Source organism: Condylura cristata, unplaced genomic scaffold (assembly GCF_000260355.1).
Source record: "Condylura cristata isolate star-nosed mole 26May11 unplaced genomic scaffold, ConCri1.0 scaffold00006, whole genome shotgun sequence".
In the NCBI taxonomy this organism is placed as follows: domain Eukaryota; kingdom Metazoa; phylum Chordata; class Mammalia; order Eulipotyphla; family Talpidae; genus Condylura; species Condylura cristata.
Window position 1 is genome coordinate 51592550 of NW_004567107.1, and position 20830 is coordinate 51613379.

Below are 20830 nucleotides of genomic sequence, written 5' to 3' on the forward strand. Positions count from 1 at the left end.
AAGTAAAATAAACAACTAATTTCATACAGGGAAGCTGGGAGAGAGTCATATGGACCTCATTCTGTTGTCTCCAAACACTTTATCGGAGGAGAAAAAGGAGCTGAATAAACTTTAAACTCTCATGTAGGGATGTATTGCTTGTGTGTCCCTGGCAGATGTGGAAAGGAGATGAAATGGGCAAGGGAGAATCAAATATCCCATCGCTGCAGGTTTGCTGAGGGAAAGAGCACAGCAAAGATCTCACATCTGGCAATCATTTGTCAATAGCTGGAAAGAGAACGGCAGGAAACTTTCTGGCTTTTGGAGAAGATGAAAAGACAAAAACCATGTGTGTGTCTCTCTCTCTTGCGTTCTCTCTCTCTCTCACACACACACACACTGCAATGGTACAATGACTACTACACTTATTCTCCACCCCACACCCTCCAAATTTAATGATCTTCAGATATACTCTACTCCATGGTCAAAAACATGCAGTCACTTGACTTGTTAAAGCTGCAGTGTATGTACATTTTTCAAATAAACCCCAGGGCTGATGTTAGAAAATCAAAATCAGTCAAGCATAGACCGCCTGGTACTTTGGGCAGGAATCCTTGTGGTTTAGTCAATAAACAGAATCTGAATGAAAGACACCACAGTAACTAGACAGTAACGTTTTGAACAGTTCTTAAGCTGAAGTGGGGGCTGGGAAAGGCTGGTGCACTAGTGACCATGGATGTAAGGCTACTAGTCCACTTAAGAGCTCTCTAGTTGCAACATGACTGTGTTTAGAACAAGTCATCTGCTATTTCCAACACATGCATACATACACACACACACACACACACACGTGCAGAGTGAGCTTATACTTAGGAGATGTTGAATGAATTTGAAGAGGAATTTTTTTTTAATAATTATATCTATTTAATAGGGTAGATAGGGGTAACCAGATTCTGTTTCATCCATATTGGTAACAACAATATTAAAAAAGTACTGGTTTCATTATGAGTTCATAGAAATGATCAGATTTGCCTTGTAGGTTTATCATGAAATAAAATCTTTCAAGACAACACACACAAAATTAACTTCCTCAAAATGATAGGACTTTAAATCTGTTCATGGTGATTGATAGACTTCAACAGCAGCTTTGGTTCACCCTTATGCTGCATTTAACTAGCAGCAGCCTCTGAACTGGTCCCTGTGATTCCATAAGTGCTGCAGGTTGTTTAATAACCTGGCAAATTCACAGTAGCTTGTCAAATTATTACAGGAACAGTGTCATCACTAAACAAGCCTGATCACGGTTAATTACAATGCAGACTAGAGAGCAGCCACAATTGTTCATTAATTACAGGAAGCACCTCATTTAAATTTTATGGAAATTTACACTTGCACCCCGGTATGTCTGGAAAAAAAAAGTGATCATTCACGCATTCACAGAAGAAAGGAGTCTGTGGTTTATGAAACATCACAGTAAATTGTGTCTAATCTGGTACTGAAATATTGGTTCATTATTTACTCTAATTTCTAAGCACTTTAGTGGTGAAAAATATCAAGTCAAACCCCACATCTTGAATTCCCAAACAAGAATGAAACTGTGCTGGGCTAATTGTAACAAAAGCACAGTTTGACTAAGAAAGTAACATTTCTCTGATTCAAAATAAAATACTTAACAGCCATTAAGATAGTGCTAAATCAGAATAATCATTTCCTTTAAAATAATCACAAAAGAGCCCAATTTTTTGCTATGATATATCAATTAACCTTTCAGGTTATATAAAGTAGTTTGTAATACATATTTCAACAGTAACTGAGCATAATCAACAAAGTTAGACAGTATATGAAAGCCTTGATTTCCAACTACTTTTCTAAATCAAGCATAGTTACTGCAAAAAAATCAACAAATGCCCTTGCAAAAGTCAAGTCAGGCATAGACTTTAAGGATGACAGTCATTCAAAAAAGAGTCTTCATAAAAGAGTGTCATTGGTTTTTGGATTACCAAAAAAGCTGCTAAGCCATCTGAAATTTTAGGGCCAAAGGAAACAGGTAAGAACAAGAAGGGGTTCCAGCAGCAGTGAGAAATGCACATAGGTTGAAATATAAAAACAAAACAGACACAGGACTATGTATATAAATGAAAATCCTTCTTAGGAAAGGATATAAACACATCATTGCTCCTAAATCAAGGTGTAGAAGAGGTTATTCTCAGAATCTAGAGGCCAAACACTAAATCCTCTGGTGGTTACAATGCCTGGTCCTGAGGGAAATCCTGAGGTACGAGTATTAAGAGTTGATAGACCCTGGTCGGATGTCCTATGTAATGTCTCTGGAGTGTAGAGTTGGACTAATAAGCAGTGGCTCACTCCCTAGGAGAACAAAAAGATCAGAATACATGGTATGGCAAGAATGAAGAGTTCAAGTTAAAACTGACTCCTGGAACTGTTAGTTTGAAAATAATGCATTAAGCGTCAAGGTTTTAATAACATAATATGCTCAAGTATCACATATTATTAAAATGTAAGGAAACCACAATTTAAAAAAAGAGGAAAAGTGGAAGGGAATGGTTCAAGTGAGCCCTAGTTAGTTCATTGATTCACTGGAACTATCTTTAAATAGATTCATCCTTTCTAAGCTGTCCACCAAGATGATATTGCAAATGAGAATCCAACAAAAATGAGTACTTTGCTTTCTTTTCCCAGAACTTGGTCTTTTTTTAAGGCCCAAGCTGAATCATCAACTCCACATCTGTTCACCTACAACCAGGATTTCATTTAAACTTGTAAATATATATTGTCTCCCTTGGTATGTCAAAATAATATGCTCCACTGGTCTCTCAGTTTTATTTCACAAACTCACATCTGCAAAACCCATTGCTATTTGCACATAACTCAAGGTTCAAAAACAGATTATTCAACAACCACCCATGACAGACCATTCCAGGTGATATGTTTGAAGAACATCACTCGTCCTACCCAATGAGGTCAAGGATCAGACTGCCCTCCACAAAAAGTCTTCCATCACACTGCATTTATGTGTCACACACAAGCTGTTAGCTTTCTAAAACTGGGAAGTGCACGATCATGTCTCATATGTGTCACACCTGCTTTCTGATGTATCAGAGCCATTCACCACCCAGACAGTACCAGCTTGTGGCAGAGCAGAGCTCAGGTGGTCTTCCCTAGGCCAAGAGCAGGTGTGCAAGAGATGTTGTACTCTTCTGTGCCATAAAAACTGAAACCACCTCCTATCATCATTGCCACCTTCAGTCCCACTGTGAAGAAGTCAATTTTTAAAACTATTCACTTTTCTCTTGTGAGGCATCTAAATCAGTAAAAATTTTTCAAAAACCAAGCTCACCAGGCTCAACCCTCAAAGTCTAAAAATTTAGAAAACAATGCCAAATGGTGGTCCTGGAGAAAACAGCATGAACTTGATCATGCTAGGGATAACATCCATGTTAAAACATCATCAGCATACAAGTTCTATAAAAACTAAAAGATACATGGAAGTGGAGACAAGATGTCATTTTCTATTTAGCCAAGATACCATGTTCTATTTTGCAATAAAACAAACTACCTAGTGACTGAGGAAAATGAACTAAATTCTAAGTATTTTTTCATAAAATGTAATTTTTTGCTAATAAATCTAAATAAATGCCACAGAACATATCTCCCAATCTGCCAGGAGGGAATACTTACCATTAAGTCCTATTTTTGTACTAGAGGTCCCAGTTAAATGGCTTGTATTCTCCAGAAGACAATAACTAAGAAAGTGTGACTGGCTCACTAAGTATCCCCAGTGCCTAACATGGTGTTTAGCAAAGATATTAATGTTTTAAAAAGATGACTTAATATTTACTGAGTGTGTGTTATGTGTCAAACTCTAACTCCTAGGTATACACGGAACATCAGTGCTCCAGTACACTAGCTTGTACAGTGAGCAGTTCTTAGATGAGGAAGTTAAAGCTCAGTTAGGTTGAATGATTGCCACTGATGCCACAATAACTTGTGTCAACCTACGCAGTCAGCCTTCAGAAACTGTTCTTATCCGCTACAGTCTATACCATTTCTTTAGTGAATAAATAAATGAATGATCTCTAGTATAGACAACTTGTCCTAAGAGGACTTTTTGCTGCATATATGCTACATTGGTCCTTCCTTGACACCTGTTGTAACGGTTATTCATCTCCTGGTGGCACTGACTTATCTGGATAGCTTTTAGGGACCTCTGGTTCTGTAACACCACCCCAAACTTATAAAACAATAAGACTCCAACCTGGACTTCCAGCCTCTGGTCTGGCTCCTCCAGGTTTGGGCAAAAGTCTGCACCCAGCACTCTGCCAGCACATGCCACTGGAACCTGGGGGAATACGGCCGAGTTAGATGCTGGGTGTGGAGGCTGCAGATAACTGCACACAAATACACTTGACCCAGACAGAAGCAGGGACATGCCAAATATGGTTATGTAACAGGCTATTCTAGCTTCACAGGTCCTTAACAATTTGTAAGTCACATATATTGTAAATATCACACAATGAAGTTTATTAACTACCAAAAGGTAAATTTCAAGAAGAAAAGTACCTATACATTTTATTTCCCTTTACATAGACAGTATGTTGTACTAAGTAGGCATTTAATAAATATCGAAGTAAAAAGAAAGGAAGGAGATGAAGAAAGGTTGGGGGTTGGCAGGGGACAGAAACAGAATACCTGATGCACATTGTAGGGATTTTTTTCCTATCTTTTAATTTTCTCATGTGGAAATTAAAAAAAAAATCATTCTGTAATGAGTAAATTCCTTTTCACTCTTTATCTGTTCAAATTACCTTTCCTTTTTGGTAAAGCCTAGTACATAAGCAGACATTTTTGTTATTTACTTATCTTTAAATTACATATAAGAGGGTTACTTGATATGAGAGCTGTAATTTAATGATTATGTTTCTGTACCTTGAATTTTAAAACTGAAAGCTATTAGATTCACTTTCAAAACTAAGTTATCCATTACAAGTAGTCAAACTCATCCTGAATAAATACTCCAATCACTTTTGTACTTCATTGTACTTTATTTTTTAATTTGAAACAAAAAAAGGGGAGAGGGGGAGAAGTAGAAATCTACAATATGTTCTAGACTTTTATTTTTAATCTGGAATCACTAACAATTACTTCAAAACAGGCACTAACTTCCCAAACCATCAATCAGCTTTATCTCTCCTGTGTCTTCTTTCCTTATAGAATCCCTCCTTTGGTATTCTGCTGTTTATAATTTTTAAGTCCAACTAGGATCATTTGTTTCAATGGATTTTTTTTTAAGAAATTAGTTTTCTGCCAGGTATACTGCCTTAGAAGGTATTTCTCTCTTCCTCTGAAACCACAAATCAGTTCACTTATCCAAATTTAAACAAATGTCAATAAAATTCAGTATTTCTAGGCCCTTCCTGGTGGCCCAGCGGGTTAAAGCACTGCACTAAAAATCCAAAGCCACTTCCACATGAGTTCGATCCCTGCCTGCCCCGGAGGTGATCCACCTGGTGCGTCAGACCTCTCCTGACCCACCCTCTGCTCCCCTCAGCAGTGTACTTCATCTTTCTGCCTGTTCTGCTCCCCACTCTGACTCTGGCAAATCCTCTCACCACCCCTGCACCTTTGGCCTGTACCCCAGTTCTGTATGCACAAATAAATAAATCTTCCCCCCCAAAAAATTCAGTATTTCTAGATCCAACTCTCTATCCTCTCAAGTCTCTTATTTTCTCTTCCTCTGTCCATCTGTCTTTCAAATTAACTATTCTTTATACACAAATTCCATCAGCAGAAACCAAGAGGGCTAGAAAAGGGAGTCGCATTTATTGAGTATCTGCAATGTGCCATTGATGAGCACCTCCATTTTGCAAATTAAAAAAAAAAAGAGAAACAAGGCTTAGGATAGGTAAGTAACTAGCTCAGATTAAATTGCTAGAAAGTTTCAAAACTCTAACTTAGTAAACATGGTAGAGAACATATTGCAAAGAAATTAATGAAAAACACACAACAGTTGCATTTAGTGGCATCCATCCTATAGGCATTTGCTAAAACTTCACATGAAAGAAATGACAAGAAAGACAATTGAAGGAAATGGAAAAGGTGCTGTCAGAAATCAAAGCCTGCTACTTGTTCTTTGGTCTAGAACAACATAAGTGAATTTACCCTCTAACTTGAGGAATAAGAAGAAATGTGGCATGGAGAAGAATAGAGACACTGTATATTTGTGTCCTGTCACATAGAGGATGATGCTGATCCCACCCTCAGCTGACATATGGAGGGGCACTAATGAGTTCTGCTTCAGTAATTCTCCCTATGGTGCAATAGAAGGATTAGGAGAAAAAAATGTTAGACTATCCCATACCAAAGTAACATCCTCTCAAAATGTTTCCTATAAAAATCTCAATAAATGTGACTATTTAACTGATTAAAGCAGAATCATAAGCCAGAATGTACATATTGACAATTGAGTGTTAATATTTACTTTATGTACCTAAAATAATTCCCTCTTTATATTATTTAACCCATCAAGAATACTAAATTTCTAGTACTATTTTATCCTCACAGAATGTATTTTATAAATACTCTCCAGTGCAAAGGAGAAAGTTAAACAACTACAATTATACTCACGACCTCAGACACTTAGAAATATAGTTTTTGAGAAAACAAAAAGGTCTGTAAATAAGTTGGAAGGAAACTGTTAAAATGTTTCAACAATTCAAATCACAAGAAGGAACTACTAGGGAAGTGGGTGGCACTCTTTTTTTAAGTTTAGAATCCTAGAAATTCTGAGCTCACACATACACACACACACACACACAAATCCCTTTAAAATCCACAAAAATGGACTCCCATATTTAAAGATGAAAATATTGTGATTCAAACCAAAAACTGCAGTATTTCACAGTCTGACTATACTTCCCCCTCCAAGCAAGCAATGTTTGCTAACCTGATACAAAATGTAGCAAGAAAAATACAAATATTAAAAAAAAAAATGGAAATTGATAAAACCTAGCTATACTTTGGCACACCTATTCAGAAGCCTCATAGTTACTCCACTTACTACAAGTGATCAAAAAAAGGTGACTAAAAAAAGGCATAAATTGCCTAACTTTAATATCAGTTCATTACTCCACTTACTACAAGTGATCAAAAAAAAAAAAGAAAGAAAGAAAAAGAAAAAAAGGCGACTAAAAGAAATGGCATAAATTGCCTAACTTTAGTATCAGTTCATTTTATATGAAAATAATAAAAAGTGTTATGTAACCACTGTTTCCATTGTTATACAAAGCTTAAACTGATTGGGGATCTTATCCACTTTCCTTCATTCTAGTGTTTCAATGCCATAGCTTAAAACAAAGTTGTACAATGTTTTTTTACAAACTGTTCAGTGACTTTTTTCTCTGAAAACTTTCCATTTGTATTCGTTTTGCCACTTTGTATCTTTTGTTTCAAAATAATAAAAGCATTTCAGTTAAAAAAGAAAACACAAAGAAAAATACTGATCAGTTAATATTTCTAAACATTATGCCACAGGTTTAATTATGGGATGACAATTGCCTAGTACTCACCTAAATTTCATTCCACTGGTACTGTAACAGGAAGTAAGAGGCTTTTGAAAGGGACCCTCTAAAATCCCCAGGGTAAGCTGAAGCTAAGTGCACGTGTACTCTCCTGTACATACCTCAAAGGAATCATGGTGTGTGAGAAAGCTACTTACAACTTACTTTGTGTATAAATCAGCAGAAACAAAAGATATGACAACAAGCATAAAGACCTCTCTCTCTTCTCTCAAGAGAATTCAGCAAAGGAGGGCCAGTGGGCATTCACTTCAGTGTCAGAAGGGCTTCCAAAAAAAAAACATTTTGTCTGGGGCAGGGAGGAAATATGGCAGGTTTCCTATACTCACACTCAATCTCTCTCTCTCCCTCTCTCTCTGTCTCTGTCTCTCTCTCTCTCTCACACACACACACACACACTCTCTCTCTCTCTCTCTCTCTCTCTTTTTTTTACTAAAATCACACAAAGGACTGCTAGGGACCACCAGACTTCTGAAAACACAGCAAATAAACATCATCCCACATTGTAAACAGAAGTACTATTCAAAATTTAGAAGCTGAATAGATAGAGAAGGTAAGTGCCATGAAAGGGACAAAAGAAGAAAAGCACAGAAATGACAACTTAGAAATGAGTGGCCATGAAAAACAGTTAAGAAAGTCTGGGGTGCTTTAGCAGAGCCAGGGCCCATCTGAAATTTAATTTTTAGACATTAAACATTCAGGTAGGCATTTGCCTGGTAGGCACTATAAAAGTCACAGCCTAAATAAACAAACTAACTTCCATATCAGCTCAAGTCTCTTTGGTTAGGCTGGCCACAAGCCCAGATCAGTACTCAAGTGTATGTTTTGGTGGCTTCAGTTTAGTGGTAAAGAGATGATGGAAACTATCCGAACCCAGAAGAGCTTAGAAATGAACAGATAGACAAAACTGGTTTTCAAACCAGAGAAAGAGAAAAAACAACATAACCCAAAACTGAGTCCCACCAGAGGACCCAGAGACAATTCAGAAAAAAGCAGATAGAACTTCAACCTAATTTCACTGGTGAGCTGATGCCAAGCAGCAAGAGGAAAAATTACTCAGAATAACACAAAGAATACAGGAAGACCATTAAGTGAAACGGATTTGACAATAAGTCAGCCAGGAGCCCTTGTGAAAAAGAACAGATAAAGAAGTAAGTTAATTACCCAACACTGTAAAGATGGAGATATATGCTAAACACACTGCTGCAAAATAAATAAATACAAAAATAGAAAGTAGGAAGGGGAACTAACATAGTAGATGTACCATCAATTTTTCAGGCTATCATTTAATTAGAAGACAATAGTCCAGACCTAAACTTTCTCAACCATGGAATCCCTAGTTAAGATTTAAGGCCCAGGGAAACAGAATCTAAAGCTCCAGAATGAAAATGCTTCTCACAAAAGGGTTGGTGAGTCAAACCACATTTATCCCTTTTCCAGTATGGAATGGACAGAAATATGCTCATTCTTTTAGAGGCCTTAGATGAGGCAAGACTGTATCAACAGGAAAATGATAAGGGTAAGAGAGAGATTACAGAACTGAACAGGCAGGGAACAGTGTTCCCTCTAGAGTCATCCTAGAACAAAGAATGCAGGGTCAGGATAGGAGAAGAAAGAACGGGAAAGGGTCAAGTTTGTGATTCCGTTACTCAACAACGTGACAGGCACTGAACACGATTGGTGGGAGGACAAAATGTCCACATAGCAACCTGAAACGACTTGAGATTCATTTTTTTCTGGCTCTGGGGAGCTGGCCCTCAGGGTAAGCAGTCAGAGAACAGGGTTCCCAGCTCTGATAGGAGCAACCACAGCAGGTAAGATTACAGATTTTCACAGTCACAAACAACAACAAAAATACCTTGGTTTTATACCATGAAATATGGGATATAAGGTAAAATTCTCTCTTCCCTGTTGACACCCTGAGGTGCCTAATGGACCATGCATAATGCTAAAATTACACAAAATCTTTCTTCCAGAACACTTTACACATAATATTTAGTAATTCCCACATCAGACAAGTAAGGGGATATGAAATTTCCATTGCATTCTTTTATTTTTAAACAAAAAAATCCAAGGCATATCAGTACAACCTTCTTCCACATTAGACAACAAATACAGAATTGAAATTAAGGCAAAGTTCTCAACTATTATAATAGTTTTTGCAAAAAAAAAAAAAAAAGCCTTCTACCATTTGACAGAGTTTGCTTACTTCTCTAGTTCTTGTTTTAGCATTGAAGAAAATAGAATAAAGTTATTTGTACTTATGCCATGGGTGGGCTTCATACTTATAAAACTACAACATTTAATTTGTAATTAGTTTGCAATCATGGTTGAAAATTGAAGTACCCGAGTTATTGCTTTATAGGCAGCAATATTGTCAAGTCTGACAATGAACATTAAGTGAAGTTTTAAGAATCTTACATATACCTAGGTTATTTTTTTTTCCCCTGCCTTTTAAGGCTCAACTCCAACCATCTGAAAGCACATATTAGAAGAACACTGACTTTGAGATTAGGTCTCCCTTTAAATCCCAGACACCATGAAATCAATATGGAGTCCTGTTTCCACCATCTATAAAATTATAACAATTGGCAAAATTGAAGGAGAGGACACCTGGAAAGCACCTAATTAAGCAGGCAGTTGGTACATAACATATCAGTAAATGCTAGGTCCCCCCCATGTGCCCTCCTATAGGTTGACAAGTTTGGGACACTGGGACAGAAATTTGGTGGAGATGAAAGCAAGCCTCAAGTATTAAAGGGCTAATATAAACAACTTGGGGAAAGTAAAATATACGTCATTATAAACTAGGACCAGCTCAATCAACTTTTAGAAGGCTTCCTAGAAGGCTGTGCTGAGAAAGACTATGACGATTTACTTAGGCTCTGCTAGAATGACCCTTAATGTCTTTGCTGGGGAAGCTGTAACAAGTAGCACATTTCACTCTCTCCAACTCCTGCCTCAACCAAAACCTTCACAAGTATGACTTAAGGCAATTATCTCAGTTTTCTTTCATGCTAGTAGGTTAACCTATGAATTAAAAATAAGGAGCTCCAGGAAACGTGTCTGAAAAGAAACTTTTCTGTTTTGGGGAGGAGGGGTACAGCAAATTGTTATTGATAGACAAAACCAAAAGTCCACTTCAGTGTTCCCAGGTACATCACTCAGCCAATGAATAAAATAGTCAGAATCATATGGATACAAATTTGAAATGCATTTTCAGGTCCCACCTGAGAACTTCTGATGGATGGAAACTTTGGGGATGGAGCCCAACCACCTTTCTTTCTTTCTTTCTTTCTTTTTTTTTACAGGGCCTCATTGTAACACTGATAACCACTCAAGTTTGAGAACCATTGTCTTACATAGGATAGAAAAATAAAAAAAGAACTAGCAAGGCAAAAAAATCTCTCAATGGTAACTAAGGTTTAGAAAAGACATGCATGCCTTTAAAAAAAAAGAAGAAAAAGACGTATATGTCAAGGCATAAGATCTACGTAGGCTCTTCCAAAATCTCTCCCTCTCTAAAGGAGAGATGGAAAGTTAGGAAGGCAACGCTTAAGAGAAAAGTCAAAATAAGCAAGCAACTTAAGCAGCAAAGGGATAGCCCACCAATATCTGATGAAAACTTTAAAAGGAAATTATTTGGGGGGCCGAAGCTGGCTTTAACATTTATTTAAACTTAAAAAAAAAAATTTAAATAATCTGGGTCACGATGCAACTCTAACACTGCATTTGCTCTACTCAGTTTTTCTTCCTAGCTTTCTACAGCAGTCAAGAATGAGAATGAATTTAACTATCTCTAATCACAGGAACGTGGTGGTACTATATTTGTTGGGGGGTACTTTAAAGTAATGATCACCAAAGCACTGGTTTTTGTCCGAGGAACTGGCTTGTTTTTTTGTTTTTCGCTTTTCAGGAAGTTCACTTCAGAACAAAGTAGGTGCATTTACTTTTGACCTACTTCATTAAAGGCATAAGATATGACAAATCAAAAACTTTTTCTCCCTAAATTTAACTATACTTAACAGAAAATTGTGATTTAAAACATATGTAAGCAGGGACCTCCCTAGTGGCACAGAAGGGTAAGCTTCAGCACTATGAAGCAATTGCAGCAGAGTTCAAACCCAGGGAGGTGACCCACATGGCACAGCAGACCTCTCCTGTCTCACCTGCCACTCCCTCAGCAATGAATCTCAGTCAATCACCTGTTCCGCTCCCCACTCTACTTCTGCTGAGTTCATTCTCCCTCTACATCTTCGGCTTCTACATACCAGCTCTTGTATGCATAAATATTTTTTTAATGCATGTAAGCAGAAAAGAGTGTTTGAGAAGATATGTTATGTGACAATGATGAGAGATTATACCTCCTCTACAAAATAATTCAACTTTTCAAGTTACCTTTTAAATTACTTGCTTTAAACCTATTATGTTTTTAAAAAGTTTAATTAGCCAAATATGACTTAGGAGGTAAAATACAATAAGCACATAATACTAGACTTAATGCAGAGGCCGGCTGGCTATACATGCAGATTCCACTGAACTCATCCCTGGCCCCATATAACATAAGTGAGACTCGCTATGAAGAGTAAACTTCAAGGAGGAACATACTGACAGCTATAAAACAGGAGGTTCAAGTTTACCATGTTGTTAAAGCTCAGAGTGGTATGCTGACTATCAACAAATCAACATGGTTTTCTTTGAATGCAAACTTTAAAAACAGGCAATGTTAAGAAAGAAAATGGGAAGACTGAGATTCAGACTTGCTTTCCCAACTTAAGTCATGCAGTGTAATTCTCCCTCCAAGCCTGATGAAGACACTAGACTAAAAAGAGAAAATGCAAAAAAATCATACAAAACCTCACACAACCACCATCACTCTCCCATTCCACATGCACTTGTCTCTGGAGGAGATGGAAGCTGCAGGGCTCTCTATCAGGTCAAAATGAGCATAAATTTCTACCACCACAGGCATCTCTTTGTTACTGAGGATTCAGAAAAAAGTGAGAAAATAAAATAAAAGAGAGTTTTGTGTTTGTTTGTTTGTTTTTTAATTCCCTTAGGGATCTTATAAAATAAGGTTATTTTTCCAAACTTGAAATATTTCAATACTTTAGTCCAGTACTTTAGAAGTTAAAGAAGCAGATCAGAACATATCAGGCTTTATTTATTATAAAACACATGGTTTTCTTTTTTGTTTCTTGGTGGTGTTAGTAGCTTCACATACTTCTATCATTAACTTAATAACAAGAAATGCGATAAAATAACAATCTGTCTACATGTTTTCATTTTAATTATGTAATGTTCTTCGCAGGTTTCCTCTACCATCTATATGAAAATAGTGTTAAATTCCTATACCTTGTCTCTAATGTAAATTTTCGTCTTACACCTTTAAGTTCCCACCAGAAATTTCCAAGTTTCCAGTTAACATATCAAGCTAAACAAGCAAAGCAAATTAAGTTTACTGCTATCCTTTCTTTCCTATAGCTCTCCAACTGCAGTATTTTGCAATGCTATCACCATATTATTAACAAAGACTCAGAACCACAGATCATGTTCAATTCCCAAACCCAGTAAATTCACAAAGCCTGTCCATCTTCCTTTTCAATCTCCTCAGCTGTCCCCCTCAAACCTTTCAGATCATTTCTCTCCTTACAGATCAGTTCTAAATGTGTATGACCAACCCTTTGACATAACCCTTATAATAATCCCAATTTGATCACTCCACACTCACCAACTAGTGCCTTATTCAACCCCCTCCAATTGTTGAAAATACTTTCCTAGATGATGTTTAGTGCTCCCCATAAATTACCAATAAAAGTTGCTTCAATCTAGCTCTACACAGACTTTGTAGATTTATCGTCTCCTCCTCCTTAGCAGACAATTTAATTAGATTATCTGATATCTCTGGCAAATGATTTTAGCATTCCTAATTGACAGTTCTTGTGCTGCTGTTTGAAATACCTGTTCTGCATTATACTTTTGAAACTGGATTTCCTGATTCAACTTTTTCCACAGTTCCCTGATATCCCCAGGTGGAAGCAATCTCCTCAGAATTATATCATTTATAGGACTTTCAGAATTGTACAGTCTTGGGCTTGAAATATGTTTTTTTCTCCTACAAGCAAGAAGTGACTTACTTCTTTTCTATTTTCTACACAACAGAGGGCAAGCAAATATATGCAAAATAAGTAATAAGTAAATCTCTTAAAATTCATAGTGGTACTAGTGACCCAATGTGACAAGTAGAATGATGTTAACTTTATCATTATTCCATCTGATCCTCAACAAATACCCTTAAGACAGTCAGAGGCCAATAATTCCTATGTTATATAAATTCAAAATGCAAGGAAGTCACCGTTTATACAAAGAGCTCTCTTCTGAATATAATTTAGCATATAAAGGTCCAGAAACTAATTCAATGTCACCCTGTTGATCTGTGGTATATTTCTGTTGAAGTGATTCTTCTTACTGGATTTTCCTTCCACCTTACTTCAGGATACTACTACCATCTGATTCAATCAAAGTGATCTTCAAAGTTGAGAAAATACACAACATCACCTTAACAGATGGCTAACATAAGGTTAAATCTAAATGTTGGAAAGCTAAAATACATGTTGGCATATTTTTTTAAATTATTAGGCCTCAGAGCAGAATCAGCTATGAAACCTCTTTTATTAAGTTTTTTAAACTTAGATTAGACTATCATGTATTTTGAAAAGAAAGTAACAGCCCTATTAATTGCCCTTAGATAGGTACACATTTATTTCTAAAATATCATGAAGGCAGCTTAACAGTCACCTGGGATAAATTTACAACACTAAGTTTCTACTTTCCTTGAAGCCAGAAGTAAGAAACCACAGCCTATAGGGCAAAGGCTATTACTCTACCTAATTTTGTAAGTAAAGTTTTACTGAAATATATCCATGCCTATTTCTTTATTCTACTGGTCTCTGACTATTTGCAATTACAAAGCAGTTTTAAATAGTCGCTATAGAGTCCATATTACTACCAAAAACACACCTGGCTCTTTGCAGAAAAGACTTGCCAACCCTTATTTTAAACTGCAAAATTATATCTCTTCCTTCAACAACATCAGTTTCAAGAACTCACCTTTAGGAAATCAGAATACAGGTGCAAACAAGAATTTCATACTGAAGCACTATGCTTTATAAAAGAAAAGTGCTGGCAACAACCTCAAAGTCCATAAACCAAGAATTCATTAGGTAAATTAGGGTACAATGATATATCCAATAATAGGAATCCATTAAAAATTATGATGGGTGCCTATATTTACAGACATGGTAATATATCTATGACAAGGTTAAGTGAAAAAAAGGAAGTCACATATCCATAATCCATTTATGTAATGTGATCTACCCATTTGTATGCACAGGTAAATGATGAAATATGACCCAAAAATGTTAATAAAATGGTTCTTTGGTGACAGCCTTTCAGTTTTTACTCTCTTCTTTCTAGTTTTTTTTTTTTTTGTGTGTGTGTGTTTAAATCAGGTCTGAACATATATATATATCCTTTTTAAAATTACTATAAAAAAAGGCTGAACCTGGCCCTCCCTGGTGGCACAGCGGATTAAAGCACAGCACTGAGAAGCTAAAGCCAATTCCGCATGAGTTCGATCCCTGCCTGCCCCAGAGATGACCACATGGCGCGGCAGACCTCTCCTGGCCCGCCCGCTGCTCCCCTCAGCAGTGTACTTCGTCTATCTGCCTGTTCTGCTCCCCACTCTGTTTCTGGTGCAGCCTCTCGCCACCCCTGAGCCTCTGGCCTGTACCCCAGTTCTGTATGCACAAAAAAATTTAAAAAAAAAAAAGGCTGAATCTATTGTCTAAAATTTTAGACAATGGGCAAAGTTTAAAATGAGCATTTCATAAAGCACTAGGTTTCTCAGAAAATAAAAAATATTATTTTGGTTTTTCTTCATGTTTGTTTTATTGTTGCTAGTTTACTATTCCTTTTCTGTTGTTCTGTAGACAGAAAGCTCTTCCAGGCCTATCAATAACATGCATTTCCGTGACCCAGCATCCCCACTACATGCATTAGCCTGAGCAGTGAATACAGAAAGTTCTTTACAAAACCGTGCCTGGTTTAGGAGGAAAAGAGAGGTTAACAGAATAGTCCCTTGATGGAAATGTATTAATTCAGTAACTGTCTTGCTTCTGGGTTACCATAAAAAGGTTCATAAAGTACCCAAAAGCCACGTAAGATTTTAGAATTATGCTGCTCAGTGACTGATTCTCAGTGAAGAGTAAGAAAGGAGAGCTTTTTCTCCACCCTCATTCTCTTCTCTTCAACAGAAGTAAGCTTATGCAAGACTGGCAAAAGTAATTTTTGAATTAGTAACCGAAAAGGCAAAGTAGGCATATGATGCAAGTACTAAGCACCCATCATCACCATGGATAAAGAAGTACTAATGAATGATGCACATAGCTGACAAACTACAATAGGGACAGAAGAACTAACTATAACAACGCCCACCACAACTCACACTCTCAGTGCCACACTTCACAGTAATCTTTTTTAAGATTTTATAAATGGAGTAACTGAGGTTCAGTAAGATTGTAGAATTTTCCCAGTGTCACACAAAGAATAAATTAAAACAGAGCTATATCTGGCTCAAAAATCTCAACTCTTCACACTAAGATCATGAAATAAAATTGTATTTCTTATGAAGTAGTATATAAAATCCCAATATAAATTTAGAAGGCAAAAAAAAGAAATTCCTGTTTTATAAAATTTTACAAAATTACCATGTAGGTAATGTGTTTATAAACAATTCATCTGAAATAATGTGATTTTTACATTATTTTTTTCATTAATCTACCCATACCATCATATTTACATTTATACATATATGCACTAAGGATATTTATATTTTTTACAGATGAGTTATATCATAATAAAGAGCAGAAAAATCTATTAATATTTCAACTAGAGTCTGTAAACATTTATAGACTCCAGCTAGATATAAAAGTATGACTTGTTTTTTTAAGACTTTTACCACAGTGAAATTATTTCATTGCAATTGATTAAACAAAATCGACTCCCTGAAAATTAACATGTGAAATGCTGTAACATGATATAACTAATTTTTTCTACCTTGGTACTTACTCCACTATTTTTGTCTTAGGTGTACAGCCTCTTTTAAAATTATGCAGACATTTGTTTTTCCTATGAATTCCACATAATATAGAACAAAATAAATAAAACCTGCAATTCCTAAATGGGGAAATAGAAGTCTTGCTGTGCCTCTTTTTTTTTTTTTTTGAGGCGGGGCGGTGGCAGGATGTTATAGGCATTAGACTGTTTCTAACATACAGGTCTCTAATAGAGATCTAAAAGAACTTCAGCAATAGTAGCTCTAATTGTTATCTATTTTAGGTATCCGCTTTCTTATAAAATTTAATTTTAAATGAAATAAAAACAGGACTTTTTTTAAATTATTATTAGCTAGCTTTAAAAGGAGAACAATACAGTAGAGGAATAAGAAACTTTTGATCAAATGTACTGCGTTTTCATTTTTATTTCCTCTTTCATAAAATGAAAATAAGTGTACCTGCCCTGCATGCTTTAAATGCAATAATTTAATAAAACAGCATGGGTACCACATTCACATGTTGCTATGGGCTAAGAGGTAGCTATGAAAGTATCAGCTAATTCTCATTCATTTAGTAACAGGTGAAATTAAATTCTAAGCCAAATATTTATCTTAGAATTTTAGATGCATAATACTCAAATTAGGGCTAGGCAAAATAACACTAACCAAAGGCCGCTTATGCCAATATTAATGAATTCCACATGAGAATACAATAACTTGATAAAAGCACCTCCAGTATTAAAACACAATAAAAGCACTTTTTGCTCAATAAATGGTCCTCTAGCCCTTAACGGCACTTAAGGCATAGTACAAAACTATAAATAAAAGTAACATAATGCCCAAAAACACATGTACCATGTTTGCTATTGTTTTCTTTAATTCTACCGAGATGCGTAAACATTGTTGGTTTTAGAGTGATCTTAATCCCACAATTACAAGTGAACATTCACAAAACAAGGGGGACAAAGGTTAGGTTCCCCCTTGTAAAATCTAACTAAGTTCTATTTTCAAGTGCTAATAAGCATAATAAGGAAAGAAGTTTCTATTCAAGCAAATTATTAGAACTGATAATACAAATATAAACAGAACACAAGAAAATCTGTCAACTTTGCTTCTGTTTTACCTTTAGCTATAGCTGATGTCACTAAAACAATAGCATCACTCTGACAGCAGTGAAGGCCAAACTGGTAAGAATTTTGCAGCCTGGCAAAATGTAAGACTAATGGATGACACAAAAGACTCAAAAAAAAGGAAGTTGTCTGTGAATGCCTAATAGCATCATTTCTATAGATCACTGAAGAAACAAAAATATTTTCTTTACACTTGTCCCTTTAACTCCAAAAAATTCAAGGTTCCCAAAATAAGTTTTTCGACAGGGTAAGCTCAAAGAAAGAGCTAAAGTTTATCGAATACTTACTAGGTACCAGAGATTCACATGAGTTGTGTCATTCCCTCTTCCACGTAAATTCCCAAGCTATATGTTGTTTACCCTCTTGAAAACTGAAGAAAACAAAGGTTAAGGATAAAGTGACTTACCCAAGGTCACAAGACTAGAAAGTGGCAGCAGCAGAATCTTTACACAGACCAACTGTTAAACTGCCCCCAGGAGTTTGACAATGCCAAATATTAATATTGGTGCAATTCTAAGTAGAAAAAATGTTAAAAGAACAAGTACTGCTGTTTTTGAGAAACTGATTTTTAGGGGGAAAATTCCTAAGTTTTCTTTTTAGAGAGATGTGATTATTGGAGAAATTCCACTCTTTCTTTTATGGATTATGATGGGAAATTTTTAATAAATTCAAAAGAACTTAATATCACCACAAAATGCTTCATATAATCAAAAAAATGTTATCCTATTCAAAATAACTAATGTATTTTCAGATTACCTAAATGTATATTACAGATGTTTTGCCCCCTAAATTTAATACCGCTAGTTAAGTTTTTCTAATACTTGGGGAAAATAAACTTAAAACTGGCAGGGAAAAATAAATCCAGCACAAGTTAGCAGTTTAAATTTTAGAACTAAAAACAACAAAAACTCACCAAGTAAAAAGAAATAATCCTTAATGTGAATATGCTCTAGAATATAAGGAAAAATATCTAATGAATTCAAGTAAAATTTGGAATGTCAAGTCTATATAAATCTTTATTTTGCTATAGTGCTGACTGTGTGTTGGTTTAAGACTTCACATCAACAATGTGAATGTATCTGTTTATAAAGAACAAACCACTATACAGAGCTTTAATTTGAGTTTAATCAAGTTAAACTCAGGAAGGCTACCTTGACAAAATCATCATTTTAGAGAAGTATATAAATCATGTGCCTAAAACTATAAATAACACAAACTTACACATAATTTAGTTTTCTGTGGTACATTCCTGAACTAAATTTGTTACATAACTTTTTTTCTTTAAATGATAACTTATCAATATAAATGGTAAGTTCTTAGTTTATCAATTCCACAATGTTTTCTTGTATCCATTTGCCAGTTATCAAAGTGTATGTGCACACTAAGATAAACACAGTTATATATACATATGTGTATAGATATATACGTGTAGATATCTATAACTATACACACATCCATACACACATACTATTAAGGAAGAAAATGTGATACCTCCTAAGAACATAAATGCAGACAGAGTATAAAGGTTTGGAAATGAATAGCAATAGGAAGGCAATTCAAGCTAATCTCAAACTATTTATCTTGTCTTAGGTAAATTCAAAATAATATGTATTTCTCCTACAGATGGGGGAGGGGGTAAAGGAATCAGAAATGAAAATATTTTATAAAGGCACAATGCAAAATCAGAAAGCAGTTTCATGAATCTACATTTTAATCTGTCCTATTAACTTTAGTCATATGAAATCATGAAGCAAACGTAATTATTACACGTAACATGCACAATTACAACTGAAGTCAAATCATACACACCCACTCAGTAACTGTAAGTCTAAAACAATTCGAACAGTGAAAGAGACTAGATTTTTCCCTGGGGAGAGGGACAGCATTGGAGCAATCTGCAAAATAGATATATCTGAGACAAATGCAAAGCCTAAAAATGTTCTTAAACCTAAAGTAGCTCAAGTGATTTCATAACAAAATCCATTTACAAGATCCACAGTCTCGATGACCTGCAACTTCAAACCTCCCTCCCATTTCCAGAATTTCTAATTTTAAATTACACTGGGAAGTCTTTGGTTGCAGTTGAATTAGAATAGTTAGATTTAGCCCTTGTAAATGCCAAGAAGAAAAAATAAGCACCATGCTTAATTTTGTTTTGTTTTAATGCAGACCTTCTGCATTCAAAAGTGTATCCTTCTGACTAACATGAACCGTTATTAACAGAAAAATGGTTAAAAAAAAAAAAATCCCGGACCAGCCAGTGAAAAGGAATGAGGGAGTAGTAGTGGTAACATACAGTACCATGAGCTGCAGTGGCCTCCCCGTCAGTGGTGCAAGGTTAACAGATCACTCCTGGCCTTCAGGCAGACAGCAAAACACAGCCCAGGGAAGGGGGGCAACAGGGACCCAGGCTGGGGGAGTTTACACAAGAAGGCTGTTTAGCTCCTTTCTGGCGCATTCCTCCTCTCTATCTCCAACCTCTTTGCGTATGTCTTGTCATATTTTCTTCAGCTGTTAATTGTCCAGAATGCAAGACCTTAAACAGTCACGGTTTAGGAAAAAGCGAAACCTTTCTAAGTGACCATCACAGCAAATCAGCTTCAAGCTGGTGGGTAAAAATTTTCCAAGGGAAGTGTTCTTCTGATAGTTCCTGAGTCTCAAAGTCACCCCCACCCCCACACCGCCACACACACTCCCCTAGAGGGCTAAATGCACTGTGGCAATAAAACATTCATGCGACTTGGAATTTTAACACAATGCCATTTCCCTAGTTTAACCTGAAAGGAATGCACTAGTCACAACAGACTACATCATCCTGCCATTAAACCCTGCCAAGGAACCGCTTTTTTGGCTGTGCTGGGCCAGCTTTGACGGGAAAGGAGTACACAGACCCACACACTCAGCACACGGGGGCCACCTCTGCTTCCTCAGTCTTGTCCGCAACACCCTGCTCTTGAACATGACCCCTGACCCTCTGCATTGTGACCAGCTTGTGATGCATGTGTCACTCT

General features: G+C 36.2%; 1 protein-coding gene across 3 annotated transcripts in view; it reads right to left on the reverse strand.

Annotated features, from left to right (window-relative positions):
- Positions 1-20830, reverse strand: part of BNC2 (basonuclin 2) — a 395304-nt gene that overhangs the window by 227218 nt on the left and 147256 nt on the right. For 2 of the 3 annotated variants that reach the window (XM_012721390.1, XM_012721391.1), the window contains exon 3: positions 4256-4339. The exons of the other annotated variant lie outside the window; for it this stretch is intronic. In XM_012721390.1, the coding sequence (XP_012576844.1) occupies positions 4256-4339 (84 nt within the window). The remainder of the gene's footprint in view (positions 1-4255; positions 4340-20830) is intronic. 3 annotated transcript variants of the gene reach the window in all.